We start from the raw sequence: 26,007 nt of genomic DNA, 5'->3' as shown, positions 1-26,007 counted from the left end.
CCCATAATTGGGTTGATGTGAGCCCCTGCCTGCTGTTAGTTACCATGGTGACATGGTGCCACCTGCAGCACCCATTAAGCTGGTGAGTTCTGTCCCAATGCCCTGGGTAATGGCTGAATCCCTGCAACTCACACTCATAGTAGGTCTTCTAATCTCTACTGATATGGCTAACTTTATTCAAAAAACAATATTCTCTTTCATATTGAGATCTATGCCAGCGAGGGCCACAGTTCAATAGACAAGGCTAATGTGTTTGCACAGTATCGTTTTATGTTCTCACCTAGATTTAATCATTTAAATGACTGTGGGGGGCAACCTGTGAATACATTTCCCGTCCTCTTCAATCTCTTTAAATCTCTTCTATCTCCTCTCTCTTTCTCTCGCTCTCTCTCTCACTCACGCACGCACGCACTCATGCATGCATGCACGCACGCACACACAGACACGCGCACACTCCCTCTTAATTCTTAATTCTTCTCTCCTATCACACCTGTGACTCAGACATGCCTATGTACCACCTCCGTTAATAATTAATGACCGGCAAAACCTTTGTCCCTCTAATGACCAATTAACCAGTTCCAGCACATTCATTGTCGGCGCTTTGGACAATTGACCTGTCTTCTCAGCCCAGTGTAGAAATCACCTAAACCATTAGAGGTTATGTTGGGGTTGTTAAGCAGGGTTGCTATGGGGGTGAAGGGATGTAAATGAATGCAATGCGTTTGCCTCCACAGTCCTCATTCCTCGCCCCATCCCCCCATTCTCCTCCAGGTGCTGGCGATTGACCCAGACAATGGGGAAAACGGGACGGTTGTGTACAGCATCAGCCCGAACAACCCCTTCTACACCATCAACAACATCACTGGGAAAATTCGGACCAGCGGGGCAGTCCTGGACAGAGAGAGCTCCAGCCTGAAAGACTCTCTGCTCATGAGGGCTATCGTTGTGTCTGCCACCGATCGTGAGTCCCAACCCAGTATTGAGGGGGGGGGGGGGAGAGAGAAGACTGAAGACTGTGCGTACGTGTGTGTCTGTCTGTCCGACCAACTGACCGTCTGAGGCGGACCAGTCTGTTGTCCTATTTTATCGGTACTCAAATTACACCTTCTGGCAAAATGAATGACTGTAAAACTGTCTTTGGAGTTTTGGGCACTTATGGCGTGTTTGTTGTTCTGGTGCCCCCTGCAGTCGGCAGACCTCCACTGCGTTCTTCAGTCAGCACCACGGTCTACGTCAACTTGCTCGACCTTAATGACAACGACCCCACCTTCCTTAACCTACCGTTTGTGGCCGAGGTAACAGAGGGTCTGCCTAGTGGATCGTCTGTGTTCAAGGTTCGTACATGTTACGAGATATCATTAGTGTTAGTCACGTTTATAACAGGGTTGAGGTCAATCCCACTCAGTTCAGGAACTAAACTGAAATTGTACTTCTTTTACATGTTTTTCAATTCGGATTTTTTTTAAGGACAACAAGTTGAATATTTGCATTGTAATACTAGAAAATGCCTATAAGATATTGGCAGTTATTATTGAATATTGGTGTTTCACAATATTCTTTTCAACCAGATAAGATTTTGGGTATATGGGTACACACTAAAGTATGACAATATAACATTTTATGCTGACCCTTCCCTCTTTTCCATCAGGACCTCTAAGAGACAAGGTCAATAAGACATATCAGACATACAAGATGCCCTTCTCCTGCCATTACAATAACAATCCCTCTCTATGAAATGTAAAAGGCATTTAAAGGTGTTGTTGGCATGGGAAACGTGTTTACCCTTCTGAAGGCAGTGGAAAAAATATTACACACACAAACATTTGGGAAAGAAGGCATTTTAAATGTTCTATTATATCTTATGCAGTTTTGTAACAATGTGCAAATAGTTAGACGTGCGAATGCAAGTGGTTAAAGCGTAATGGACCAGACATAGCAATCTGTCTCTCTGTCTTTCTCTCTCTATGTCTCTCTCTCTCCCTCTCTGTCTGTCTCTCTGTGTCTCTCTGTCTCTCTCTGTCTGTCTGTCACTCTCTGTATCTGTCTCTCTGTCTCTCTGTGTCTGTCACTCTCTCTCTGTCTGTCTCTCTGTGTCTCTCTGTCTGTCTCTCTCTGTCTGTCACTCTCTGTATCTGTCTCTCTCTCTCTCTGTCTGTCTCTCTCCTCTCCCTTTCTGTCTGTCTCTCTCTGTCTGTCTCTCTCTGTCTGTCTCTCTCTCTCTGTCTGTCACTCTCTGTATCTGTCTCTCTCTCTCTGTCTGTCTCTCTCCTCTCCCTCTCTGTCTGTCTCTCTCTGTCTGTGTCTCTCTGTCTGTCTCTCTGTATCTCTCTCTCTCTCTGACTTTCTCTCTCTCCCTCTCTGTCTATCTCTCTCTGTGTCTCTCTCTCTTTCTGTCTGTCTCTCTCTCTTTGTCTCTCTCTTTCTATGTCTCTGTCTGTCTCTCTCTGTCTCTGTCCTACTCCCTCAGATCCAGGTGGAGGATCCTGATGAGGGGGACAATGGCCTGGTTACCATGGCGCTACAGATGGGCATGCCGCGCCTTGACTTCTATCTCAACACAACCACGGGCGTGCTGTACTCCACGGTAATGCTGGACCGCGAACAGATTGGCCAGTATTACATGAGAATCGTGGCCCACGACCAAGGCCAGAAACCACGTACCTCCACCAGCACCCTCACCATTACAGGTTGGTAAAGGGTAGCTAAATCATCTCCGCAGGTTTTTCCTACATTTCCTGACAATGAGCATTCCCAGAATCAGGAGGGAAGCCAGAAATTGCTAGTCCTTCAGCCAGGATGTGTTATTGAAATTTTCTGCATTTTGCCACCCTGCTATGAAAGCGTGAGGATCCAAGCACCATCAGGCCATAACAGCTTGTTTCTTGATCAGCAACATACTTTGTTCGTGAATACAGGTCATGGTTTGCCCAATCTAAAAACTACAGACATCTACCTCACATGTGTCAGTCATTTTCATACCTACTTTGTACTTTATGAGTTAACGACACTGCCCTCAGCTGGTTGTTTAGGTCTTAGTCAGGCACTTACTGGAAGGTAAAAACAAAAGTCAAATGACATAGTCCCGCAAATGAATACATTTAAAAAACATCCCCTCCTAGGAATGAATTTGAAAGCCACATCATGTGAACACTGATCAGAGGGTGATTTTTTAAAGTGCAGAGGCATCCATGATGATGTGTTGTGTTTACTGTCTAGTTCACCCTTTGAGCTTGAAGTTTTTAGGGGCTGATTTTGAATGCGTGATAACATAACGTGTGTGTCTCTCGTGTTTCTGCTTGCCTGCCTCTGGGTGTCCCTCAGTCCTAGACGTGAACGACGAGACTCCCACCTTCTCCCCGAAAGTCTACAATGTGTCTCTGCAGGAGAGTGTCCCCAGGGATCAACTCGTGGCTCGCCTCAACTGCTTCGATAATGATGCAGGCCTCAACGCTGAGCTTAGCTACTTCATCACAGGTGGAACTTAGTTTATGGCAGCCAGAAGCTTACCTGGGTTCATTTGTGTGTGTGTGTGTGTGTGTGTGTGTGTGTGTGTGTGTGCGCGCGTGCATGTGTGCGTGCACGTGTGTGTGTATAAGTGAAATGCTAATGGATGTCATGATCCATCATGTCAGTATTGTGTTCTGCAGGTGGGAACCAGGATGGTAAATTCAGTGTTGGCTTCAGAGATGGTGTGGTCCGAACTGTGGTTGGCTTGGACAGAGAGACTCAGGCTGCGTACACACTGATCATTGAGGCTATTGGTGAGTCCTTGCCCTTTCTGGTTGGATACTTATTGCATTTCATTGCAGTGTACTTGTTCAATGACAATAAAATGTAATCTTATCTTTAAGAGGATTTGGAGAACGTTAGAGTCATAGACCTACAGTGGATATAAAAAGTCTACACACCCCTGTTAAAATGCCAGGCTTTTGTGATGTAAAAGAATGAGACAAAGATGAATCATGTCAGAATCGTTTCCACTTTTAATGTGACCTATAAAGTGAACTGAAATTTTCGAGGCGGAAAAAGAAAAACCTTACAATAACCTGGTTGCATAAGTGTGCACACCCTCTTATAACTGGAGATGTGGCTGTGTTCAGAATAAACCAATCACATTCAAACTCATGTTAACCCTTTGGCGCGTACGATCACACCAGTGTGATCAATCTAGAGTGGTCCCTGGAGCGTACGATCACACCGGTGTGATTAGAACGTCATGTTTAGAACGCACCATTAGCATACCTAGCTACAAGTAACGTAACAATGGCTGGTAAAACCGCGCTATTATTTACTCACATTTAGCTCAAACAGTGTTTATAACTTTATTTCCTGATTGTAATTGTTTCAAGACCATACTATGATATTAACCAGGTAGAAAGCATTCAAATCGGGACAAGAAGTGTTAGTTACGTACCAACAGACAGCCAACACTAATGCACAAAAACGAATTATATTAGCGACTACTACCGATCAAAACCATTGCAAAAACTTTCTAGAAGTTACGTTCCCCGTTGTATGCATTTTATATAGTTTATTCATTTTCACTGCATTGAATAACTGGTCACGATTTGTTAGCTAGCAGGCAGCTGACGTTTGCTAGCGGTTAGCTGACGTTTTCTAGCTAGCTACAGTAATAAATCAACCAACTTTTGTAGCTCTTAGAATTCGAGTCAACGAGAGAAGCTTGCAATGCAATGCATGTAGTGTTCCTTACCTAGCAAGGTGACTGTTCAAAGGCTGGCATGAGTTCAAATGCTGCAGAGTACCGAAGTCACGTGCAAAAAAACTCACGCTGGGGGGTCGGTAAGGAATATTTGAAACTCACGCGTGAAAAGGTTAAATAGAAGTCATTACACACATTACTGCCATCATTTAAAGTGACTCTGATTAATCACAAATAAAGCTCAGCTGTTCTAATAGGATTTTCCTGAGATTTTCTTAGTTGCATCTCAGAGCAAAAGCCATGGTCCGCAGAGAGCTTCCAAAGCATCAGAGGGATCTCATTGTTGAAAGATTTCAGTCAGGGGAAGTGTACAAAATAATTTCCAAAGCATTAGATATACCATAGAACACGGTGAAGACAGTCATCATCAAGTGGAGAAAATATGGCACAACAGAGATATTACCAAGGACTGGACATCCCTCCAAAATTGATGAAAAAACGAGAAGAAAACTGATCAGGGAGGCTTCCAAGAGGTCTACAGCAACATTAAAGGAACTGCATACATTTTTGGCAAGTAGTGGCTGTGGGCAACATGTGACAATCTCCCGTATTCTTCATATGAATGGGCTATGGGGTAGGGTGGCAAGACGGCCTCTTCTTACAAAGAAAAACATCCAAGCCCGGCTGAAGTTTGCAAAAACAAACATCAAGCATGTGTGAAAATGTGTTATGGTCTGATGAAACCAAGGTTCAAAGTTTTGGCCACAATTTTGGCACAAAACCTTCAGGCGTCTGTTAGAAAGATGAAGAGGAAGTTCACCTTTCAGCACGACAACGACCCTAAGCACACATCAAAATCCACAAAAGCATGGCTTCACCAGAAGAAGATTAACATTTTGGAATGGCCCAGCCAGAGCCCAGACCTGAGTCCAATTGAACATCTGTGGGGTGATCTGAAGAGGGCTGTGCACAGGAGAAGTCCTCGCAATCTGACATATTTGGAGCGCTTTTGCAAAGAAGAGTGGGCAAATATTGTCACGTCAAGATGTGCCATGCTAGTAGACTCCTACCCAAAAAGACTGAGTGCTTTAATAAAATCAATTGGTGCTTCAACAAAGTATTCGTTTAAGGGTGTGCACACTTATGCAACCAGGTTGTGAGTTTTTATTATTTTTTTCTCAAAGATTTAAGTTTGTTTTTCAATTGAATTTTTCACGTTATAGGTCACATTAAAGGTGGAAAAAGTTCTGACATGATTTATCTTTGTCTCAAAAACCTGGCATTTGAACAGGTGTGTGTAGACTTTTTATATCACATTGTATGATTTTTAAATAATTAATTAGCATTTTATTGCATGACATAAGTATTTGATCACCCACCAACCAGTAAGAATTCCGGCTCTCACAGACCTGTTAGTTTTTCTTTAAGAAGACCTCCTGTTCTCCACTCATCACCTGTATTAACTGCACCTGTTTGAACTCGTTACCTGTATGAAAGACACCTGTCCACACACTCAATCAAACAGACTCCAACCTCTCCACAATGGCCAAGACCAAAGAGTTGTGTAAGGACATCAGGGATAAAATTGTAGACCTGCACAAGGCTGGGATGGGCTACATTCCTAGCCCATATATTTTTTTTTGCAGTCCTAGTTCTATAAGAGTGTTTAACTGTCCTGAGCATTTTTCAGCCTCAGCCCTTTAAGTAGGGCTTTTCAGTCTTTAGAATAATAATAATAGTTATTTGTATTCTTTTTATTTAGAGTAACAAAATTTTTTCCAATCTTCCAATCTACTTAAGCACATTCTCTATGATTTTTAACATCAGACGAGTTCAAACCTCCAAGCCCTGCACAGCCCTGAACTAAAACAGGAAATATCAAAAATGTGACTAAACATGGAACTTGTACAAACCCCACTGTACAGGTTGGAACTAAATCCAAATGCAATGTTTGACAACACACGAGGGAAGAAGGAACTTCAATGGGGCAGTGCACAGGAACACGAGGTTGAGAAAGATAATGAATAGTTGTCCGTGGTCCGTGCGAGGGAGAGAGGGCGTTGGATCCCACTGGCACGGCAGGCCTGCTGTTCCAGGACGTGACAGTCAGTGAGATTGAGAAATTATGCCTAAAAGTCTTCGTTGATGTCAAAGGTTGCGCAACGCATAGCTTCTGTTCTACTTTATCAGCTTAAAGAGAACACGGTGCTGGGCCAAAATGCCTCCCTCTCCCCTGTGCCCTGGATGCCCTCTATGTATAACAAAGATGTGCACTTTGTTATATATAGAGGGTGCAATTCTGGACGCGTTGAGGTCTGAGGTTTCCTGTTGTTCTTGAAACTGTTGAGTACATCTGAGTTACTCTGGCGCTGTGTGTCTCTGGGTGTGTGTGCATGCACCGACAGGGCCGTACAAGAGTCCCCGCTGTTAGTTTGGATTTGACAGTCTCCTATGTTCTAAAACATGTAATTCTCAAAGACTCTTTCATTTCTGTTGTACGGATATCATTGTTGGATAGTGCAAAGGTCAGTGGCGGTCCAGTTCTCGGTCTCCAGAGGACGGGTACTGCTACAACATGGGGTCCAATCTGCCCCAACGCCCTTCCTCCACTGGTTCCGCCTTAATGACCTAATCCTATTTCTTTCTAACATGCAGCGTTCCAAAATGTGTGAATGTGTTCCTCTTAGACAATGGCCCAGCAGGCAGCCGGAGAACAGGCACGGCCATGGTGTTTGTTGAAGTTCTGGATGTGAACGACAACAAACCCATCTTCCTCCAGAATAGCTACGAGACCAGCGTACTGGAGAATGTCCTCTCAGGAACCAGCATCGTGCAGGTTAGCAGACAGGCTGACACACTCTCTATCACACATGGATGTATGCACATATGTATGTATGTCACTCTCCAAACAAATGGAGTTTAATATATTATATGTTTACAGAGAGGGAGAGATAAAGAGATTGAACCATTACTATGGGATAAACTGCAGATTTTCAGCTTAAATCTTTTTATATGCCAAATCTTTTGTACACTAATCTTTTGTACACTTGGGGTACCAAATGTACAGCTGTTTTGTACTGGTGTGTTGTTTGTTTTCATTGTTTGGGGGATGCGTCAATATCTAGTCTTGATTCTAGGTTTTGTATTGGCATTTGGAGGTGTCTGACAACATGAGGACCAAAGAACTGGCAATGTGACAATCATGAGATTGGTCACTGTAATCAGTGAAATAAATGCCTGTGTCAGCAACTGTACCACCATCCTGAACTGAATACAATGGCTGCAGTACAGGCCTGGTGGAGAATCACTAGGGTAAATAACGAGTATCTGGTGATATGAGACACAGACATCAGGGAATCATTATATGTAAAGGAAAAGTTCTAAAAATGACTGCTTAAATATACATATTGTCAATATGTCCAAATACTACTGATAGCCTACAGTAAATGGAATATGTTCAAAACCTGCCAATATTTCTAAATGGTTCATTTATTATGGATATATTCTCAAATTAAAGATTAATCTGCAGTTTGACTTTTGAGTCATTGAAATTTCCAAGTCAAAGAGAAGGAACAGATATTACATATGCAATATGTTCAAAAACACACTCACCATAATGCACCTAAGTCAAATTCAACAAAGCTTTTATTTTCTAAAACAACCAACATCTGAGTACAGAATAATACAAAAAATATTCTAATACAACTGTTAAAATGTACAAAACAATTCACATGAACCACGTAAGCTGCTTCTCCTTTTGGTACAAACTTAGGTTTGTACGTGCCTCTGCTGTGTGTTTTAACATGAACGTTTATGGTACGGTCACGGTCAGCAGTGGTCAGAATGATCAGGTGGACTGGTAAAAGAAGGTAAGATGTTAGTGTAACTGATTCATTAGCAGCACATGGACAGGCATGACTTTTGGTCTCTATTGCCGGGCCTGCGTCCATCCCACAGCCTAAGATTGGTCATATCTCTGTAACGTAGTCGAGCAGGCAGGGCATGGTAAGATGGGGGGTCGGCAAACTGCTCAGGTCCGTTTGGGGTGTGGTTGAGGAGCACTGGTTGCCGTACTCAGGCCTGCGTTGGGGCGGTCGTCTGAAAGAGGAGGTGAACGACCTCCGCACAGAGCCCAATCTCTTCCATAGTTTGAGCTGGGGCTCGGACGAGAGAGAAGGCCCGCAGATCAGGTACTCGCCTGAACCACAGCCCCCATCCGAGTCCCCTTCTGCCTGGCTTGCCGAGCGGCGACACACGGCCAGGAAGATGGCACAGCCAGCCAGGAGAAGGGACAGGCCCAGCACCACCAGGATGGTCAGCCGTGGGTCATGGGGCACTGAGGGCACATGGGAGGGGGCGAAGAAGATGGAGACGTTGGAGGGTATTGGCGGCTCTGTGATTGTGGTGGAGGAGATGTTGACCGCCGGGTCACTGGTAGTGTTCATGGTCGGCAACTTCTGGAATGCTGAGAAGGTATGACAAGGAGGTTAGCAGAGTGTACCGAGAAGTGCGTGGGTATCTGTGCACCCATAGGCAAGTGAGGACGCGCCACCGCAGGCCTCTGACAGAGCACCACAGCGGCTCGGCTGATGCCTATTATGGATGGGTTAGTATCATGCGTTGCAATACGCACAAACACACTTTGGCATTTGCACCAATTAGGTAGCTATTACATCAATGACTACACAACAGTTGCTGCCCGAGCGTTTTTTAAATGTAATACAAATTGGGTTTATTAAAATGCCCATTACCGCCCCCCCCCCTGCCCCCCCACCCCGACGATAAATATAACACTCACCTGAAATCCCTCAGTGCCCAATTATGCCCCCCACCCCCATGCTGCCTCATTCTCAGTGCCTCCTGCCTTTGCACAGTAACATTTGTAAATGTCATAGTGTTTAATTCGGGTTGGGGCAAAGCGTGCCTTATCAGTTTTAGGGGGGGAAACACATTGGGTCGTGAAATTATTTTTAAGACCAAATGCCAGCAAAGCTTTATGGAAAGACCACCGAAGCAGCAGTCGTCTCGTTAGCACACCAGTTCATTAGTCACCCCCACTCAAAACACACACACACACACACACACACACACGATCACACTCCCGCTAATGCAAGCTACTGAATTGAAGTTCTCTTGCAGAAAACACACATACAAACACGCTGTGCACACAATTCTGTCAAACTTCCCTTTTGTTTTCCCCCAACCCACTCATTTAGTTCTTCTCTGCTTCCCTGTACTTTTGACCCCAAACAAACTTGTTTCACACCTCAACTGGGGCTGAAACAAACAACCCCTCTCTTTCTCCTCCCGCTGTAAAAAGTCCTTCCTCTGTGCTTCACAAGACATCGATTCTCAGGAAAGTAATCCAGCTAATTTCCTCAAGATTAGTGAGCAATCAATGGAAATCCACAGTTTTAGCACTCCTCTTTTTGACTGTGTGGTCTCTGTTTGTTTTCCTTCCGTCCATTTCCCTATGTACTTCTGTCTTAGTAGTCCATAGGCTAGCTGACATGAGTACAGATTCGCTCCGACACGCCACTAAACCCCAGAGTACGCAAGTCAATATCCACTCCTTCACACAAATGCACACTCACCCATACAGGTGGGTGTAACACACATCGGCTCCTGTGTTTCATGGACTCATTTACACCTTTTAATATATGCACACAAGCACACTGATTACCTTGTTCGGTCACTTCCAGTTTCAGTGAGTCAGACTTTATCCTGGCTTCCACGCTCCTTCTCTCCCTCTCGCAGCCTCTTTCAGAGGGATGACTGAGGGGACATGTGGGGGCCAGGGGGAAACCGGACGGCCATCAAAATGTAGTGTCCATGTGCAACCGGGAGGGCCCGAATCAGTGAGACGTTCGCAATGGCGTCAAACGGCTTAGACAGTAATCTTTCCACGAGAAAAAAGCACGTACTTACTTTCACCTCTTCTGGGCTTAGCAACAGGAAGCGGGAAGTTCTGCACCCCTTTTCTTTTTTGCCGAAGTGGTGCGGTCCTCTGTGTAATACTCTATTCATCACTCCCCAATCTAACCCCCCACTCTCTACTCCCCTTCTCCCCAATCTGACCCCCCACTCTCTACTCCCCCTCTCCCCCTTCTCTTTTTTTCTACTCTCCAGATCTCTTTATAAACCTAATGAGACTGAAGCAGGGCCTCTTCGCACAGGGAGTGAGAGAGAGGGAGGTGTGTGCGTGTTTGAACATGTTTTTGTGTGTGTGTGTGTGTGTGTGTTAGGGTGAGCACAATGACCTGTGACGGTGTGCGCGTCTGTCTTGCTCTAAAAGCATTGTATGATCAGGAGGACTGCTCAGTCTCATCTTTCTCTAACATCTCTAACCCCACTCACAGGTAATGTTTAGATTCAGTATAGTGATGGCCTGTAGCAGCTCAGGTAGTACATTTCAACTTCACGTTTTCTGTACTGTCTTAGATTAGTTAGACAACCGAGGTGACTGGACGTTTGTGCCGGCCTGAAGCTCCAACTACATAGAGTTGAGAACATTAAAAGCAGAAACATTCGGGGTCCGTTCGTTGTTTGCAGAAATCCATGCTTTAATATATGCACTTTCAACAAAAACATCAACCACTTTTTTTCTTGGTTCTGTTGCTATCGGATGGCAACTCAGCACATATGCTCATGTACCAACTGAATCTCTGACTACACATGTCACTCGTCCACTTGTTTTTCTAACAAGAAACTAGTACAATGGACCTGGAGTTGGACCACATGAAAGTTAGCTGTATCTCAGTATGGATCACTATTTATCTTTGTGGAGCCATGCTGTCTCTAATGTGTTTTTGTTTTTGGCTGGTCTAGCTATATGCCTGTCAGACAGAGAGAGAGAGAGAGAGAGAGAGAGAGTTGGCTAACTGGTAGAAGGAGATGGGGCCAGAGACAGACTGGGACCAGAAATTGGCCCAGGCATTTCTAACACACACAGCAATTTGTGTTTCTTGAGGCCCCTGACACCAACACAGTTCTTTCCCTCGAGGCTCAAATTATTTGAATACAATTCAAATACTAAAAGTTACACAGGCCCACTGGGCCATCAAAGGCATATCCAAACTGCCAGATTACCCGTCCGCCCCAGGATATAGGTGGGGGCTCAGGAGGGAGTGAGAGAGAAGTCGCCATTGTGGAATTGCTGCCAGGACCATAATGCAGTGGGACTTCAGAGAATCGGGAGGAAAGCTGTTTGGGATTGGGGCTGGGGGAGGGGGGGTCTGTAGTGTGTCAGTCTGGCTTAGAGTGAGTGTGTGTGTGTGTGTGTGCGTGCGTGCGTGCGCTTTCCTAATTCAACCACATGCCATGTACATGTTAATGTAGCTATGGAAATCAACAGTGGTTTCTTTTTAGGTGCTGAGTAATGAATTTAATGGCAGCAACAAAGTGTGCAATGGATTTGTTCCGGTTGCTTCTGTTTGTATGTGCAGGTGCAGGCCACTGATGCAGACCAGGGGCAGAATGGCAGGGTTCTTTACAGGATTCTCTCTGGTGAGTGCAACTTCCTGCTTCCTCTTCCTCATTGCCAGATGGGGAAGGTTGTCAAACATGTTCTAAGCCATCACTGCACACAAACATAACACTAAAAAGTGCATCTTGTTTGCATGATCTTATCTCAGTTTTTTCCTACTTTAACTTCCAACATAGCATCCAATGACAAAGCTGACAAATAGTGTCAAATTGATAAAACTGTATTTAGATAAATTCACAATTATTTGGTGATATTCTAGTGTTTTATTTCAATGTACCCTCAAGGATAACCTACATACATGGAGGATTTTGTTTTGTGTCAAGTTGCACCCAATTAGCAAAAGGACACACTCATTTATTTACCCTTTAAGCAATCAATAATAGCACTCCTCCTCCATGTCCCTTTCTGCCTGCGTGTAGGGGACAGCGAGGGTCAGTTCAACATCAATCAGCTGTCTGGACTGGTGACACGGGGCCAGAAAACTCTGGATAGAGAGAAAAGAAGCTCTCACGTGTTGGAGGTGGAGGCCTACAACAGTGACATGGGCCTGATGAGGAGTTCTGTCCGGGTGAGGCAGGGAGGGTGTGTTTGTGCCTGTGTTTGTGCCTGTGTTTGTGCCTGTGGTTGTGCCTGTGGTTTGAGTTGTATATTAATCCTCAGCTCCTCATGAAAAGCAAACATAATGTTGATCCCGTCTACAGATTTCCCCAAGATATTGAATAATAAAATAAGCCTGGAAAAAACACACAATGGCCCTCATTTATCAAAAGTGCGTACACCAAATTTCCGGCGTACACCCAAAACCACGGTGACTTTGAGATTTATCAATATGGACGTTGGCGTACGGCACTCTCAAATCCTACGCCAGCTCAGGAGGTGGTGTACGCACGTTTTGAGTTAGTGCAGAAATGCGCAGGAAAAAAAATCCTAACGCACTGACAAACTAAAAGATATGATATATTATGACCCACTGTAAAAAAACAACAACATAATTACAAACTTCTGTGTTTATTTTTGTGCAACATGGACTTCAAGGTTTAATTTGTGTGACTTTACCAAAGCATTTGACTTATATGTATTCCTTCAGATGCGAGCCTGTGCGCTTTACATGACGTTTCAGGGTTAGGCCCGGCAGTTTGCGCATGGACTGGGTTCAGTAATAAAAGGCTTTAAATTACCAAAATATAATTCAGACTGACAAAATAATAAAAATTACATTCTTCTTCTTTTAAATAATAATAGAAATAATAATAATAACGACATTCTTCTTCTAAATAACAATAAACGTCATTAATAATAAATATCATGAAATAATAAGACGAATATTACAAATTGTCATGCAATTATTAATGTGAATGAATGGTACTCCACATCACATCATCATCTTTTATTCCGCTTTTTAAACTGCCAAATGAAACAATTTTATTTCTTTCTACCTCCCTGGTGATCGTCTCAATCTCCACGTCAGAGAAGTTTCTCTTTTTTGCCGTCTCTCGTGTGTCCATGGCGTAAAATGAGGGCATGGGGGAAGCGGAGACTTGAATATATAGGGGCGTGTTATTCTAATGACGATCGTTTTCAGCCGCGGCATTTATCAAGGGAAGGTATTGCGTACACCTGGATTTTAAAGGTACGCACAGCTTCATAAATCAGGCGGTGAGAGGAGTGTAAGCAAAATCTTACGCCAACATATACGCCCGTTTCTACGCAAGAATGATAAATGAGGGCCAATATGAGCAAGTTGTTCCAAAACAACTGTGTGTATAAGAGCAACCAAACAGTGAGCTAACCTGATCTAGTAGAGCAATATATAATAGATTGCTGTGGACAAAAGGGCAGATATAGCAAAAAAACTGCTTTGCCAAGCTGTAGAGAGTAGTGTGAAGGAAAATGTTATGTAAATGGAGAGGAGAGTGTCTCCTCAAAACCCATTGGAGGAAGAGGGGCAGGTCCTCTGGCTTTCTCATCCAGTGGTTTTTGAGAAGATGAAGAGAGGGCTATCTAGTTGAGATGTTCCCATAGTGTGTAGGGATGAAGAAGAGGGCATGTGAATGTGGAAGTTGCTGCTTATCTGACTCTGTGTTTCTGTCTCCCCCTACAGGTGATAGTGTATGTTGATGACGTCAACGACGAGCCTCCAGTATTCACCCAGCAGCAGTACAACCGTCTGGGCCTGAAGGAGACAGCTGGGATTGGCACCTCTGTCATCGTAGTTCGAGCCACAGACCCTGACACGGGTGGGTGTTTCTGTGTAACATGATTAGCTACAGAACTCAAATTGTTCAAACTAGTATATTTTGATTATCAGAAAATGTTTTATAATGATGATGATCATGATGGTAATAATAATTAATTCATAGAGCTTTCCCATGCTCAATGCCGATGCTATTCTGTGTTCTTTACTCACTACCAATCCGTTAATGTAGACAACCATTGCTATGATCTGTAGTGTCACCACAACACTGCTGCTTTGGTGTAGATCAGTGGTTCTCAAATCGTACCTGAGGATCCTCAGCCATTCCAAGTATTAGATTCCTGTATTGCCTTGTTTACTAATTTCTAAGCCCTTTACTACTTGATTCAGGTGAGTCAGTTCAGGGCTACAAACATACAGTATTGTCAAATGCTAGGAGAGGAATGAAAACCACTGGTCTGTGTCTCCTCTGAGCAGAGCTAGTCCTGGGGGTCCCTACCATAGGGTCAAAACATTTTAGTGGCCCTCTTGATGGTGAAAAGAAACATTTACATTTCACAGGTCATGTTCTGCAAGTACACACATCTTAAAATGGGACATGGAGAATATGTAGCAGTTTTGAAGTACGATTCAAATAGTGATATTTCAATATGCTGGTTATAATTCAATAGCTGATCAATGTAAATGTATGCCTTCTGTATTCTACATCTTACTCTGAAAAGTACATTGAAACATCAACTTATTTTCATTCAAGGTGGGGTACCCCAGCAACAAAGGGGTTCAAGGCAGTTGCCTATTTGGCCTGTACAATGGGTCGGCCCTTCCTCTTCATGTCCTCACCTGTCATAAAGATGGGAAAAAAAGTGTTTTGGTTATTTTGTGCTTGAACAATTTCGATAGGAATGTGTAGCAACAAAGCATGGCCACGTACTTGGTTCTAAACAAAATAAAGTGTTACATATAGCTTTTTTCTTCAAACATTCGTTTGCCCACTTCTATATATTGTATTTCCTTTCGTTGCCTTCTTCCGTCCACATTCCGTGTCCACATTCCGTGTCCACATTCCGTGTCCACATTCCGTGTCCACATTCCGTGTCCACATTCCGTGTCCACATTCCGTGTCCACTTTCTGTGTCCTTTCACCCCTCCTCCCAGGTGATGGTGGGGCAGTGGCTTACTCCCTGGTCTCCGGTGCGGATCGTAAGTTTGATGTGGACGTAAGCACGGGCCTGGTGACCACCATAGACTACTTAGACTACGAGACCAAAACCAGCTACCTGATGAACGTTTCCGCCACCGACCAGGCGCCACCGTTCTACCGCGGCTTCTGCACGGTCTACGTGACCTTACTTAATGAGCTGGACGAGGCGGTGGCGTTCCTTTCAGCGGCGTACGAGGCGTCGCTCCGGGAGAACATTGCCACGGGGAGCGAGGTGGTGCAGGTGCAGGCAAAGTCGGCGGACAACCTCAATCAGATGTCGTATCGCTTCGACCCGGACACGTCGCCCGCGGCCCTCGCACTCTTTAAGATCGACAGCGTCACTGTGAGTTGGCGGGTGGTGTAACCTTGTTTCCATGTCTCAGTCTTTCCACAGTAGGCTTAAGGCAAATGCTGTCTCAATTCTGCAAGCAAACGTAAAATCCAAGTCCAGTTTTCCATTTGAGAGGATGTTGAATTGAAATGGAACTGAACCCCAATCCTGTTGCATACTGCAGATTTTATAACATTGTAATAATCTTTTCAGCCTCTTTCATATTTTCCCTTAATCTGTCCATTTCCAGGGTCGAATCACAGTCACTGGGCTGCTGGACAGGGAGAAGGGGGACTTTTACACCCTGACAGTGGTAGCTGACGATGGGGCACCTAAAAAAGATTCAACTGTGGTATGGCAGTCCCTTAATTCTTTTTTTTTTCTTTTTGGTAGCAATATAAAATAACCACACACAATAAAGCCTTCATAAAGAATTAGTGAATAGTTCTTTGATTATTTAAGTGTTAATTAAGATGGACATGCCGTTGGTACCAAAGTGAGGAAGTTCTCAACATAGACCATAGAGATGGGTGTTATGGCTTGGACATGTGTGGCTGCCACTGTAAATGGCTCACTTGTCTTCATGAATGACGTACTTATGGCTGCAGCGGAATTAATTTGACTACAAGCAAATATCTCTGAACTCATCGGACAGCCCTTCATTGTACAGCATTACATTGACCTGAAATATACTCAAAGCACGTAGGTTTTTCAGAGCCCGAAGAATGAAAAATTCTTGACTGGCCAAGTTAATCTCCAGATGTTAATTCAATTGAACAGGCCTCAGATTTCACGCAAAACACCTCAAAACAAACAACAACTGATAAAGATTGCTACAGCACAGACATAGCAGAACATCACTGCACTAGACACTCAGCGCCTGCCTAGTGGGACTTCAAGGAGTTTTCCCCATGCAAAGGATATTTGACAACATATTAAGCATAGATTAATTAATTGGACATTACATTAGTCTGTCCCAATACATTTGGTGCTCTGAAATGTGCTGTTATTTCTGAATAGTTAAACCAGTGTACACAAAAGATGCTAATCTGTCATTTAACCTCATAATAATTGCTTGATTTTTAATAATTGAGCCAAAAGAATGAAAGATTATTCACTGTCTCAATATGTACAGTATATGTTTGTCTCCTAAGCAGTGTACTGTATGTACTGCTGTTATTCTTTCATGGAAAGATATTCTGTGTTAACCGCAGGTTTTGTGTGGTCCCTAGCTGCTTCTGGCAGTAGGAGGGTGGAGACCATTGTTATGGATAGAATCCTCACTTAATCATGCTGGATTATGCAACTTTTTTCTGGATTAACCGAAATGGACTGCATTTTATTTTATTCAGCATATTATCCTGTCAAACTAACATTAGGACTATTTTGCAACAGGTCCAACGTATTTTCTTGACCCTCCTATTGTGTTCAGGTCAAACTTGACCCATTGTCAAGTCTAAATGTATGAAACATATAATAAAACACATTTTGATAATTGTTCTTTTTTTTGAGTGCCTATAAAAAACTTTGTGGTGTTATGGGTCAAATTTGACCCAATAGTTTTTATGGGTTATTGGTGCAGAGAAATATATAGTGCATGTTGTCAAACCATCATGAATAACAACAATTACGGCAAAACAAAAATAATAGTAAAAAAATATATAATAATATTGTGTAATAATATTAAAATGATGTTTCATGCCAGGAAAGCGTATTGACTAGAATTAAATTGTAGAATAGCACGCAGTAAATATGATCCCATGCACACATCCCCACTCTCTCTCTCACTCTCTCTCTCACACACACACACACACACACACACACACACACACACACACACACACACACACATACACATCTCCTGTCCCCCAGTTGTATAGCAGTGTATAGGCTGGAGTTTTCTCGCGCTTTCCTCAAGTTTGCCTTTACTGAAGACACCACAGTTGTCCTACTGTCCCAAGAGGAACAAAAATGTGATGCTGATGAGTGCACTCCTGAGGAGTAACCCTGGAAGACAATAAAAACAACAGAGGAGTTAACTTGGATAAGGTCACTGGCACCTACACTTGCAAACGGATGACAGCAAGGTGGCCAATGGTTGTCTTTTACAACATCCTGGATGATTTGTCTTACAATGCGTTGTAGTGTGGACTGAAATGAATCCTGGGTGGAACTCTGCAAAGCCATACAAAAGGAGACTCTTTCTGGAGTATCAACAGCGTAGACAACAGCGATGTCTACCCTGGAGCCCTGCCTCTGCCAACATGGTGATGTCTACCCTGAAGCCCTGCCTCTGCCAACATGGTGATGTCTACACTGAAGCCCTGCCTCTGCCAACATGGTGATGTCTATCCTGAAGCCCTGCCTCTGCCAACATGGGGATGTCTACCCTGAAGCCCTGCCTCTGCCAACATGGTGATGTCTATCCTGAAGCCCTGCCTCTGCCAACATGGTGATGTCTACACTGAAGCCCTGCCTCTGCCAACATGGTGATGTCTACCCTGTAGCCCTGCCTCTGCCAACATGGGGATGTCTACCCTGAAGCCCTGCCTCTGCCAACATGGGGATGTCTACCCTGAAGCCCTGCCTCTGCCAACATGGTGATGTCTATCCTGAAGCCCTGCCTCTTCCAACGTGGTGATGCAGCATCAAGCCAAGGATGCAACCGTACCAATGCATCAAGCTGTGCCTACTGGAAACAAGAGGAAGAGATGCCAGTGCTGCCCTCACAAGAACGGCTTCATTTGCCACAAATGTCAAAAATAAATTTGCAAAGCACACACTCAAACATTCACATGCTGCATGTCATGCATATTGAGACCAAAGTGTCAGGTACTACTGTAAGTTATTCCAATGGCATGTCCACCTTGTGAGAAACAACAGAGGGAACTCAAACCGTGGTGTGTATTCATGTATGTCAAGGGATGACAGGGAGCCTCAGATGTGACATTTAGAAAAATAAAATTAATGTAGGGCTCAAAATACTAGTTGTTATAGGCTTTTCTCATGTACTGTCTGTGGACAGCTGTATTGATCCAGAAAGCCGGAGGGAAGTACACTTAAATCCTAAGTATATCACGGACATCCAGGTGGTTATCACCAATAGTTTTATTTGGATTTAATTTCTCTGGTAGTCTGCTATCCTACTTGAAGCAGCTTAAGTATTGAATAAAAACAGTTGGCCATGTTAGCTACCACCAGCGACATGGTAATACAGTTGCCCAGAAAGGTTTTTTGGGTGCCCCAGTGGAATAGCGATAAAGGTTTGGACTGATTTTTTACTTTATTCTACGTAATTGCCATTGCTCAATGATGGCCTACCATATGCCCCAAGCCTGTCAGAGGATAGAAGTTCAATGTGCTAAATGTTAGCCATCTTGGCTCTTTATTGTAATGATGAAGAAAGTTAGGGTAGCCGAGTAACATTTGATTAATCTAGCTAATGCATTAGGTAACACTTTATTTTGAGAGCCTTAAAATGGAGTCTCTAGATACATTATCTAGTCAATATCAGTAACATTTTCATTAACTTCGTTCTAACCCTTACCCTAAACTTAACCCTTGCCCTAAACCTCATTCTAAACCTAACCCTAACCTTAGCAGCAGATAGTAATACTGTTGACAAATGTTCAACAAACTATCTATTTAACATCTAAAGATGGAAGTTGTGACTCCCAAAATAAAGTGTTATCATGCTTTATTATGTGTTGTTATTATAAATTGCTACCTTTCTTACTTTTTTGTCTTTTTGTTTTCTTTCTATATTTGTCTTTTGTTTATGTCCTTCTTTCAGTTTAGTTTTTCTCTTTGTCTTCCCATTAGCTGCTTGTCAATAGGAATTCCCTGTTTTCATGTCTCACCTGTTCTCAATTATAAACCGTTTAACAATGCTTTCATCTATTCTGTTGTAGAAATTGTCAGTTAATGACAATCTTTATTTTCACCTCGTTACTGCTATCTCGTGAGGAAATTGCAGAAGGTAAGTGTTGTTTTCTTTCTATATTTTAGAGAATTACCTAATTGGATTAATTTTATTTTAATGAGGTATGTGTCAGTTTGTGATCATCTGCATGCAACTGTGTGTGTCACAAATGTACATTTTCCTAATTTTTCAAAAGCATATCATGTTGACAAATAAAACATTTGTTTTTTGTTTTTGTTTTGTAATATTTTCACATTTGTGGTGAACTGCCAAAACACTCGGGGCCTATTTTACACTGTGATCGATTTTCTGAATGATATGAAAGAATACTCTAGTCATACATTACTTTGTAGTGTGTGTGTTGGATCTCTCTGGCACAGCAGGCCTGCCGTGCCAGAACATTAGCGTACATATATTGGTTTAATCCTGAAATAACAACATAATGATATCTTTTCAATGTATTGTTTTAAAAGAATAATTAATCAGATAGTAAAAAAGGCAAAATACATTCAAAACTGTCAATTTTAAAAAGTATGGGTTAGTAAAGAAAATATGGTAAATCTAGAAATAACACTTGTTAACTCTTCAATTAAAAATAAATGGGCAGCCACCCTGCATTGCTGTTAAGTTAGTGTTGTTTCTCTAGCATAGGTAGACTTGAGGTTAGAGTGGCTGACCAGTAACCAAATAGTGATAAATATAATCCATGAGCTGGCAAGAAGTTTTGACAACAAACATTCTGATTTGCTCCTTGAGCCATTTTTATTGATGTCATATAGCTCCACTAAACTACTTTGATATGTGGGATGAAATTGTAAGTAAATCCAATACCTACTGGAAAAAAGTGTCAATGCAGCGCATAGCCACACCACACCAAATGCAAAGTGGAAAGGTATTGACTGTTGTCTTTTTGGATTGGCTGTGTGACATGTGACAGGTGTCAATCACCATACTGGATGAGAATGACAACAGTCCCGAGTTTGATATAACATCTGATTCCTTGGTGGAGATTCCAGAGGACACTCCCAGAGGGAAGAGAGTGGCTGTGGTGCTTGGGCGAGACAAAGATGCCGGGAATAATGGATTGGTAAGAGAGAAGAGGGAGATAATGGATGTGTGGAATTGGTCCCCATGCGCTTCTGCTTTTTACCGGCCCTTTCTCAATTCCTCAGGTGAACTTCAGTCTCGTGGCAGGGAACATGCAGGATGTTTTCGAAGTCCGAACAGTGAACCACACTTATGGAGAGGTCTACGTCAACTCCCTTCTGGACAGAGAGTCTGTTGACCGTTACCTGCTCAAGGTTAGCTAACACATGGATCATGTCTATTAACACGCACCTAGCATTGCAAAACTCAACTCCCAGAATTTTAAGTATATTCCCTGGTTTTGCAAAAACCCCGGTTTCAACAGATACCAGAATCAAAAGGAATGAACAGGAAACCCAGAATCTTCCTACCTGGACTTCTGGAAAAAACCAGACAGATTTTAAAATGATCCAAAACCTTAGCCTTCAACCTTTTGAGTTATTGCTTGGACTATTAACAACACATTTGTAACCACGCTGAATTAATGCTTCAAAACCCTGAGATCCTGTTGAATATTCATTATTTTCTGTCAGAGGTATCTAGTCTGGCTGCATAGGACGCAAATTAAAAGGTACCGCACGTGAGCACTTTTTCACCCCTTAAAATGTGTTTCACAGGTGGATATGCGTCCACACCTGCAGACACCTATCCCTTTAGTTCTACCACCGCCACTACGCTGGCTGGCAATCAGCAGTGTCAATGCCACGTTCCACGTGATACACCAGAACACAGTCTCATTTCCAATTGCAAGATAGAATGAACGTTTGTCACCCGCTGAGAATGGAACCTTGTTCTTGAGTTTGAACATGGGCAGTGTAGAATTTCTCACTGATTTCAAAGGAAGCGTTCCTTCGATGGTGGCTGTTGTTGGGCAGGGCCGTAAATCCCCTGCAGTGCAGTGCACATGCTGTACTGTATGACCACCCACTCGCACACTTGTGTATGCCCGCGCGTGTATGCGTGATTGACGCATGTGCCCACGTGTGTTACGACAGCTGCGTGCCACGGACAACGGCGTGCCTCCCCGTTACAGCGACTTCGCTCTAACTGTCAACATCCTGGACGTCAACGACAACGCACCAGTCATCCAGCGCCCGGGGGGCTACAACGTCAGCATTAGCGAGGTGAGGCAAAAGACACACGTAGCGCCTGTGCAATCATGCGAAGGCGTACGCACTGTATTCACGCACACAAGTCAGTCAGTCATTTGCATACAGCATAATATGCACATGCGAGAGCTTTCATTATTCACAGCCTATGTTCATCCACGGACTACTAATGTTGAGGGTTACACTTTCCATGATTCCTCTGTGAGATATTTATCTAAAGGGGTTAGGTCCCTAGTCGTCGGTTCAGTCTCAGCGAAAAATTTATGGAGGGTGGAATTTCAGACTTGAAAAACCTAAACAACAAACAATTACGTAAAGTATACAAAAAAAAAGTGGTTTAAACATATAATGCTAATAAGTTACTTTCCATCAGTGTGTGTTTGTGCGTGTGTGTACACATCTGCTACTATCTTGGTGGGGACAAAAAGTATATTTTTGGCATTGAATTTGGATTTAGGCTACTTTTGGAACTTGGATTTAGGGAAACAAATTGGGTTTAGGATTAGCATTATTTTGGGTTACGATTTTAAGGGTTACGATTTAGAGTCAGGAACAATAGGATTTTCTATGTGGAAAATGGTTGGGGTCTCCAAAAGGATGTTAAAACGTGAAATATCGGTGTTCGTGTGTGTTAGAATGTTGGAGGGGGGACATCCGTCCTACGCGTGGTGGCCACTGACCGGGACATTGGTCCCAACGCCATGCTCTTCTATTACATCACCTCGGGTGACCAGGACCTCACTTTCCGTATGGACCGCATGGCAGGCGAGATGGTGACCCGACCATCCCCACCCGACCGTGAGCGCCAGCAGGAGTACCGGCTGACAGTGGTGGTGGAGGACAATGGCACGCCACCACTAACGGTGAGTTAGAGACGGTCAGGAGTTGGGGGGCGAGACTCCAGGCAAAGAGTACCAGGATGGCTTGGGTTAGACATGGTTTCAGTCACTAGGTCACCAGGGTCACATTCACCAAGCAAACATTGAGAAACACTGCCAGCAGACATTTTAGCAGTAAATTATCAAATATTTAGCAGACGTTCTCAACCAGAGTAACTTATAGGAGCGTAAAAGGTTGAGTGTCTTTCTCAAGGTCACAACAGAGTCATGGAAGCTGGCATGATTCCTCGTTTATATGTCTTCCTTACTGTCATTTAACAGGGGCATTCCAAAAGTTAGAAAAACCGCCCATGGGCTGCCACTACATAAGAGTGGGGATACTAGTGGCAATTGGCATAGGCAATTATCGTCATATAGCTAAACTGGCTTGCTTTGCTAAGATCCTGGAGTCTTTAGGAAACATTCAGTTTCACTCCTTATTGGAGAATTGAATTTGGAACAGATCTGTCTGGTTTTAGATTAGAGCATAGTGCTATTACTGCAACTACATTAGTTGTTAATGACTTTGCCAAAGCCTTGGATGAGCAATTGCGCTGTATCGCTTAATTTATAAACCTGTCAAAGGCTTCTGGAACAGTTGATCATTCCTTCTTGCTACAGAAATTGGCCTCATTAGCCCTGGCCATGGACACTTGCTTGTGGTTTCAGAATTATCTTAGTGATAGAACATAGGCTTTTATAAGAGATGGGGTCAAAACTGTAATTCTTGTAGTCCACAAAGGACTTCTTGAGGGTACATTTTTTGGTTACTTTTGTGTGACTGTTCAGTCTGTATATTAATGATATGTGTAATGGCTATACATTTTATGTATAATATATATATATATATATATTCACACACACACACACACATATATATAATTACATTTCTAACCAAAAATACTTTTGACCCCAGATCAATGTTTAGTTTGAATTACAGGTGCCCTAAACTGTTCTATATGCATGCTTCCGCCTCAGTACTGAAACCTCAGTATTCAGTCATGCAGCTCTGTGCAGTTTTTCTGGTGCACAATTTCATACACAACATTGTTTATTACATACTTCGATTGGCCAGGACTCCCTGACTTCTAGAAGGGTCAGACACAGGTTGATTTTTAGGGCTGTCTTGCAGAAACTCCCTAACTATCTAACCACAAAGATTAGAAAAACAGCACTTATCTGACTCAATCCCAAGACTTTCTAGTACTAGAGATATAGAGGGCTTTCTCTGAGTTAGTTAAAATAGTTTGACTACCTAGCCTTATATTCTTGGAATGCCTTACAGAATGAAGCTAAGTTAAAAACACTGGTTGCCTATAAAGCAGTTAGAATGTCTGATAAAAAACATTTCACTGTGAACTGTAATTGCTTTCCTTGAAGTGTGTGCTTCCTCTCCTGTGTTTCATTGTTTTATTTTTATGTATTCTTTCTGTAAAACAAGGCTCATCTGTATAAGAGACCTTGGTCACAGCTTAATTTCCCTTTTAAGATAAAGGTTAAATAAAAAATTTAATGTTTGACCGTAGCATGGGTTCATTTCTGGCCCACAGCTTTTTAGGCACACTAGGGACCTTAATTTATTACTCATAAAACATCCCCAAAAAATCTATAAAAGAAGCATGCATGCATAAATATGGTTGCCTTACTGTAGCCTTCTTTTGGATCACTGTGAAGAGGTTGCCAAATTAGCCAGACGTATTCCTGGAATTATTTTTAAGGCAATACCGTTGATGAATTCATATGATGAAACTGGTTGAAACAGCTGGCAAGTAGAAGCAATTTTTACATAAAGTATTTTTGGCATGTTGCAGACTGATGCAGTGCTACATAGTACCTAGAAGAGCATGCAAATTCTGTAAAATGTATGTGGACAATTTTACAAGAGTAATGGCAGGAGGAAAGTGTGGAGAAAAATAGTTACTAGCCAAGAACCATGGCATACCACCTGATCTGTAGGATTTGGGGGAGAGGGTGTTCTGGCTTGGGTTGCTATTGGATGTAGTTCACTTGATGTAGTTACTTCAGTTATTACGTAACTACTAATAGCAGCATCAGAATTATTCTGAACTGTACTGAAATATATTGTCTTATAAACTACGAGCAAATGCTAGTACTTTAGAAGCTCCATGATTAGCAGCATGTTCAGTTTATTTTACTTATTTTTCGGGTTGTAGATTTATTGAATATGTTTTGTGTTGGCTGATTGGATTCATAGACAGGAAGCACAATAAGATGTGCAAAAACAGGAAATCCACAGCTGTGTTGCCATTTTGCTGAAAGAGGAAGAGGAGACTTGTTACTTCTTGTTTAGAAACTACAGCGGCATAAGAGCGTTTCAAGTGTTCCTCAATCAAATGTGGTGTGCGTGTTTAACATGCATAGTCTAGTTGTGAGTCTAAGTGTGAAACTTTTATATGAGGTGAGTACTCTTTGTTGAGGTCCTTGTGTGGCCTCGGTCACAGGTTTTCTTGGTTTGCAAGTGTTTGTCATCAGTATTTGACACTGTTATTAACACCTGAATCAACCCCTTCCCCTCAAGCCTCCATTTGTTGTAGGGACCAATTAGGCCCTCCATTGGCCCATTTATATGAGTGTGCAACGTAGGAATTAGCGGAGTGGAATCCCATAATGCACTATGTTATTTTGAAGCTGTGTGCCCTGTTATTATGACGCATACAATTTTTGTTCATATGTTGATGTTTAGCTGTTATTGAGCTTTATATATTTTAAAGCAGGACTATTTATCTCCGTTCCTAGAGGGCAAAACACAATTTTTGCTTTTACCTGGTAGTTAATTACATCTATGTTGTGTCCCAGGTCTGAATCAGTCCCTTATTAGATTGAAAGGATGGAAACCAGAAGTGTTTCAGCCTTCCAGTTCTGAAGTGACTAGAGGGAGCTTAACATTTTTACTTTATGCTTATTTTATTATTAAACTGAAACATTTCACTATCTGTAAGTCACCCCTCTGACTTATCAGCAACACGTGATAGGACAAGCAATCGAGGACACTCCAATCAAGTTGGAATGGGCAGGTTAAAGACTTAAGGTAGTGTTACCCCTGTCATGTCTGAGCAGCATTTGTTCTTGTAGTGGCGTATTGAAGAGACACTGACACTGCTAGTAACCCCCCGCCC

At 42.9% G+C, this 26,007-nt stretch overlaps 2 protein-coding genes across 11 annotated transcripts in view; one reads left to right on the top strand and one right to left on the bottom strand.

Annotated features, from left to right (window-relative positions):
* cdh23 (cadherin-related 23) overlaps positions 1-26,007 on the top strand; it is a 306,221-nt gene that overhangs the window by 230,376 nt on the left and 49,838 nt on the right. For 6 of the 8 annotated variants that reach the window (XM_020047355.3, XM_020047351.3, XM_034292849.1 and 3 more), the window contains 16 exons: positions 772-961; positions 1,189-1,334; positions 2,468-2,687; positions 3,322-3,474; positions 3,648-3,761; positions 7,351-7,499; positions 12,109-12,169; positions 12,569-12,717; positions 14,251-14,386; positions 15,499-15,887; positions 16,126-16,227; positions 19,852-19,854; positions 20,735-20,884; positions 20,970-21,098; positions 21,879-22,007; positions 22,628-22,855. In XM_020047355.3, the coding sequence (XP_019902914.3) occupies positions 772-961; positions 1,189-1,334; positions 2,468-2,687; positions 3,322-3,474; positions 3,648-3,761; positions 7,351-7,499; positions 12,109-12,169; positions 12,569-12,717; positions 14,251-14,386; positions 15,499-15,887; positions 16,126-16,227; positions 19,852-19,854; positions 20,735-20,884; positions 20,970-21,098; positions 21,879-22,007; positions 22,628-22,855 (2,448 nt within the window). The remainder of the gene's footprint in view (positions 1-771; positions 962-1,188; positions 1,335-2,467; positions 2,688-3,321; positions 3,475-3,647; positions 3,762-7,350; positions 7,500-12,108; positions 12,170-12,568; positions 12,718-14,250; positions 14,387-15,498; positions 15,888-16,125; positions 16,228-19,851; positions 19,855-20,734; positions 20,885-20,969; positions 21,099-21,878; positions 22,008-22,627; positions 22,856-26,007) is intronic. The other 2 variants (XM_034292850.1, XM_034292848.1) reach the window with 2 other exon arrangements.
* LOC105027045 lies at positions 8,315-11,111 on the bottom strand. Of its 3 annotated transcripts, XM_010898922.4 has the most exons (3): positions 10,592-11,101; positions 10,347-10,438; positions 8,317-9,128 (listed from the first exon to the last, which is right to left on the bottom strand). In XM_010898922.4, exon 3 carries the CDS (start codon positions 9,106-9,108, stop codon positions 8,632-8,634), a length of 477 nt encoding a protein of 158 aa, XP_010897224.1. In that variant the 5' UTR covers positions 9,109-9,128; positions 10,347-10,438; positions 10,592-11,101; the 3' UTR covers positions 8,317-8,631. The 3 variants fall into 3 exon arrangements, with proteins under 3 accessions (XP_010897227.1, XP_010897225.1, XP_010897224.1); XM_010898925.4 differs by lacking the exon at positions 10,347-10,438 and having other exon boundaries at positions 8,315-9,128; positions 10,592-11,111; XM_010898923.4 differs by lacking the exons at positions 10,347-10,438; positions 10,592-11,101 and adding an exon at positions 9,930-10,308 and having other exon boundaries at positions 8,315-9,128.

The sequence above is a fragment of the Esox lucius genome, chromosome 6 (assembly GCF_011004845.1).
Source record: "Esox lucius isolate fEsoLuc1 chromosome 6, fEsoLuc1.pri, whole genome shotgun sequence".
In the NCBI taxonomy this organism is placed as follows: domain Eukaryota; kingdom Metazoa; phylum Chordata; class Actinopteri; order Esociformes; family Esocidae; genus Esox; species Esox lucius.
Note: the sequence above shows the minus strand (reverse complement) of the source record. Positions and strands in the feature narration are given on the sequence as shown.

Excerpts from the sequence above, each read along its gene's own strand:
- LOC105027045 (XM_010898925.4), bottom strand. The coding sequence starts at position 9,108 with ATGAACACTACCAGTGACCCGGCGGTCAACATCTCCTCCACCACAATC.